A 3,520-nucleotide genomic window follows, 5' to 3' on the forward strand; every position below is an offset into this window, starting at 1 on the left:
TTTGACCGCCACCCAGCCCTCCCCGGCCTTGAGTCTCGAGAAGGGGGGAGCCTGCTCCCCCGTTCTCCTCCACACGATCGCCGCCGAACCGTCCGTGCTCCCCGCCCAACAGGGGTTCTTAGGAACACGGTACGGCTCAGCGACGATGCCAAGTCCGTAACCACGCTCCGCCAGGCTGTGGAGGAACAGATCCTGAGCCTGGCGGGCGTGGTTGAGGTTCGCCTGGAGCGCCGCTAACGCCGTGAAGGCGACGCCTTCCCAGCCTCCTCCTGGCTGTTTCTCTCGTTCGGGTGCGTTCCCTGCGCCGCCGGCTCGGTCTCCATGGGCTCTTCTTGCTGCCTAGGCTGGCCCGCTGTCTGCCCCTTTTCCCGGCCTTCCTCTCTACTCTTTCTGGCTGCCCTCTTCCTCTCGTTTTTGCTCGGGAGTCGACACGCCGCCCCTCCAGCCTTGTGGTTGGAGGGCAGTCCTCTCCCTTTGCACACTGCGCAGTCAGGGGTTTCGGTACATCCCTGCGCCTTATGCCCTTCTTTGCCGCACCGGTAGCAAAGCATGCTCCTGTCGGTGTTGCTCCTGCATTGCGCTCTAATGTGCCCCCTCTCCAGGCACCTGAAGCACACTAACGGGCGGGGGTCGAGCAGTTCCACCCTGCACGACACCCAGCCCAGCCTTATCCTTTTCGCCTCAGCTGTTCTTCTCGCCACCTCGAGTCCACACTGTATCCAGCATGTGCCCATTCCGCCAGGGGTCCGCCGGATGGGGCCCACCTTTACATCATCCGGGAGCCCACCACCAGCCTTCGTCACCGCGGCCCGAATTTCCTCTTCCGAGACGGATTCGTCTAGGTCTTTAAGCCTGATCTCCGCCCTTTTTTCGGGGCGGGTGACCTTAACGCCCTTGCCCTCCCCAACTGTTTTTATTGTGGTGGCAAGCGCGTCTGCCCTGACCTTGGCCTCGGCACCTCCAGATATCTCGAGCAGGGTAGCTCCGTTCAAGGCTTTCCTGCTCTTAACCTTGTCTATTCCCAGGTCCTCCAGTTTGATCTGGGACCTTAGGAATCTCATCCCCTCAGCAGCCTGACCCTCCGGGAATGAGATCGCCACCGCAGCGGTTTTAGGCGACCTCCTCTTCGGCTGCTCCTTCTGCCCCTTCTTCTCGGCTCCTTTGATGGTCGCCGTAGTCGCAGGCTTCCCTGTTTTCGCCACCGGATTTGGTTCCTTTTTTTCCGGCTTCTTCCTCCCCTTTCTCACCACCTCCGCCCAGGAGGTGGTTGGCTTGGCTAGAGCCGGGGTCCTCTTATCCTCCTTGGAGGGCTTCTTTTCCTCCTTCGGCTTGGTCTCCTTGCTTTTCCGGACGATCTGCGCCGCCGTCTCTCTCGCCCTCAGCCTCACCTTGTTCTTCATCTCCTCCACGCTGGTGACGACTGGGAGTCTCTTCCCAGTCTCCCCCTTTCCTGTTGGGATTCGGCTCAGCGCTCCCTGGCACCTAGTAATTAAGTTCTCCAGGTTGCGCTTCACCTTTTCTGAATCCCCACAGACTACCTCCTTTATGGAGACTCCCTCCATGACTCGCCTGATGCCCTCCATGGCATCCTCTACAGGCGGGTCCTCCAGCACTTTTCGCACTCCCCTCAGCTTTGGTCGACGGACGGTATCGTCAGACCTGTCTGCTATCTCCCTCTTAGCCGCCTCTTGTTTTCGGCCCTGGGCCTTGGGCTTCCTCTGTTCTTGCGCACGGGCACTGGCCTGGGAGGAATAGCTTGTCCCCTGCCACACGTCGTGCATCTCCAGCCCTACTTCTGGCATTTTCTCGACCATGGTCACCTCCTCGACCGTGGCCGTTTCCCTCTCCGCCTTCCTTTCCGCCGCTATCCTTGCGGCTCTCTCCTCTTGGAGAAGGGCCGTGAGCTTCTCCACCTGGTTCTCCAAGCTCCTGACCCTCTCCTTCCACCTCTCGATCTCCTCCGAGGCCGCGCTGTTGGGGCCTGTCGCCTTTGTGGCCACCACCGTTGCCGCCGCTCGTAGCGTCGCGGAAGACGCCTTCAGGTCCCTAACGTACGTGCCCTTTAGGTTCGATGACCTTTCGGCAACTTTGACGACGACATTAATGTTTTCTAACATTTCTGCCGCCATCTCCTCCTGGCTGAGGGACTCCATTCGGCGAATGGTCTCCTTTTCAGGCGTCGCGCTTCTTGGGGCCACCTTAGGGTTGGCCACCTCCTCCAGCGCCTTTTTTTCCCCTTTGAGCAGCCGGATCTCCCTTTTGACCTGCTCCTTCTTCTTCCTTTTATAGCCCTCACCCGTCTTTAAGGGCCTCCCTCTCTTCTTCCGTTTTCCCGTCCTGTAGTCCACGGAAGAGGTCGATGAATCTTCGCTGTCTGAGTGAGAGACATCATCCTCCTTATTTTCCACCTCCGTGTCGGACCACTCTGAGTCCGGGAGCGGGATATCTATGATCTTCTTAGAAGACCGCGGCCCTGGCTTGTTCCGCGTTCTCGTAGCCAGCACGCTGACTCCCTCGCGTCGGGTCACTCCTTGGGGCTCTGCCGACCCACCTCCCTTTGTCCCCTTGGAGTTGCCCGCTTCACCGTCTTTGATCTCCGCATGGTTTTTTGTGTGTGTCTTTGATTTCATTATGGCAGATATGATTTACTCCGGTTCGCCCATCATGGGACCCCCACCGCAGTGGGGGTACTATCCCCGGTTAAGTAAAACCCTAGTTAAGGGCCGGGAAGCGGAGAAGCCGCTTGTCGGGGAGCCACCCCTATCCCGGCCAGTGACTCTACTAAAAGGGTTCCTGGAGACGGCCAGGTCCACCATTATGTTAAAGGATTATCCTCACCCCAGGGACGGGACGCGTGCCGATCCGATCGGTCGCTCACCCCGCCCCCGGGCTAGAGCTTGCCGAGGAACTCTCCCCCTCAGCTGGGTATGGGAGGTCGGCGGCTGATCGGCCCCCCCACACCCGCGCCCGGACTGCCAGCTTCAACTCCCTGATAGGCTCCAGACGGACGAGACGGGAGCGGTTTTCCCACATTGAACATGCCACTTTCTGCGGACTTTGCCAGTAAACTGGGCTTACGGTCCCGCGTAGTCCATGGCAGAGGTCAGGTACAGACGTCACCGCTCGTCCCCGGTCGGGGGGTTTACTACTCCCCCCTTGGTTAGTCTCAGGGAAATATCCACCGGCAGCCGGCCGCGGCCCATTCACACACACCATGCACACGAACCGGTCCTCCGTCCTCCACAGCCAGCCCCGTACGCCAGGCCGCACGCCCCAGCAGCGGGACGTCGGCCCCAGACGCAGGGACTGACCGCTTCATCACGGAAGACCGGGTGTTGGTCGGCAGGCTTGCCGACCAACCCCTCAGACCCCGAGGCCCTGCCTGGGAATACGTCCCAGCGGCCCTCGGGGTCTTCCGGGAGACCGGACCCTGCCTCGGAAACGTCCGAGCGGCCCCGATCCCCCGTCCTCGCCGGGCCAACCGGGCGACGCGGGTCTAAGACCCGACGTGTACCCGGGG

The 3,520-nt window shown here is 60.8% G+C and overlaps 1 protein-coding gene across 1 annotated transcript; it reads right to left on the reverse strand.

Moving 5' to 3' along the window:
* Positions 1 to 233: 233 nt before the first annotated feature.
* Positions 234 to 2,630, reverse strand: LOC105567842 (neurofilament medium polypeptide-like). The gene has a single exon (XM_012023057.1). It carries the CDS (start codon positions 2,628 to 2,630, stop codon positions 234 to 236), a length of 2,397 nt encoding a protein of 798 aa, XP_011878447.1.
* Between the last annotated feature and the right edge of the window lie 890 nt (positions 2,631 to 3,520).

This window comes from Vollenhovia emeryi, unplaced genomic scaffold (assembly GCF_000949405.1).
Source record: "Vollenhovia emeryi isolate VEMERY1.0 unplaced genomic scaffold, V.emery_V1.0 DF942715.1, whole genome shotgun sequence".
Lineage (NCBI taxonomy): Eukaryota > Metazoa > Arthropoda > Insecta > Hymenoptera > Formicidae > Vollenhovia > Vollenhovia emeryi.

What these genes read in the sequence shown, in the direction of transcription:
- LOC105567842 (XM_012023057.1), bottom strand. Translation starts at nt 2,630, where the DNA reads ATGAAATCAAAGACACACACAAAAAACCATGCGGAGATCAAAGACGGT.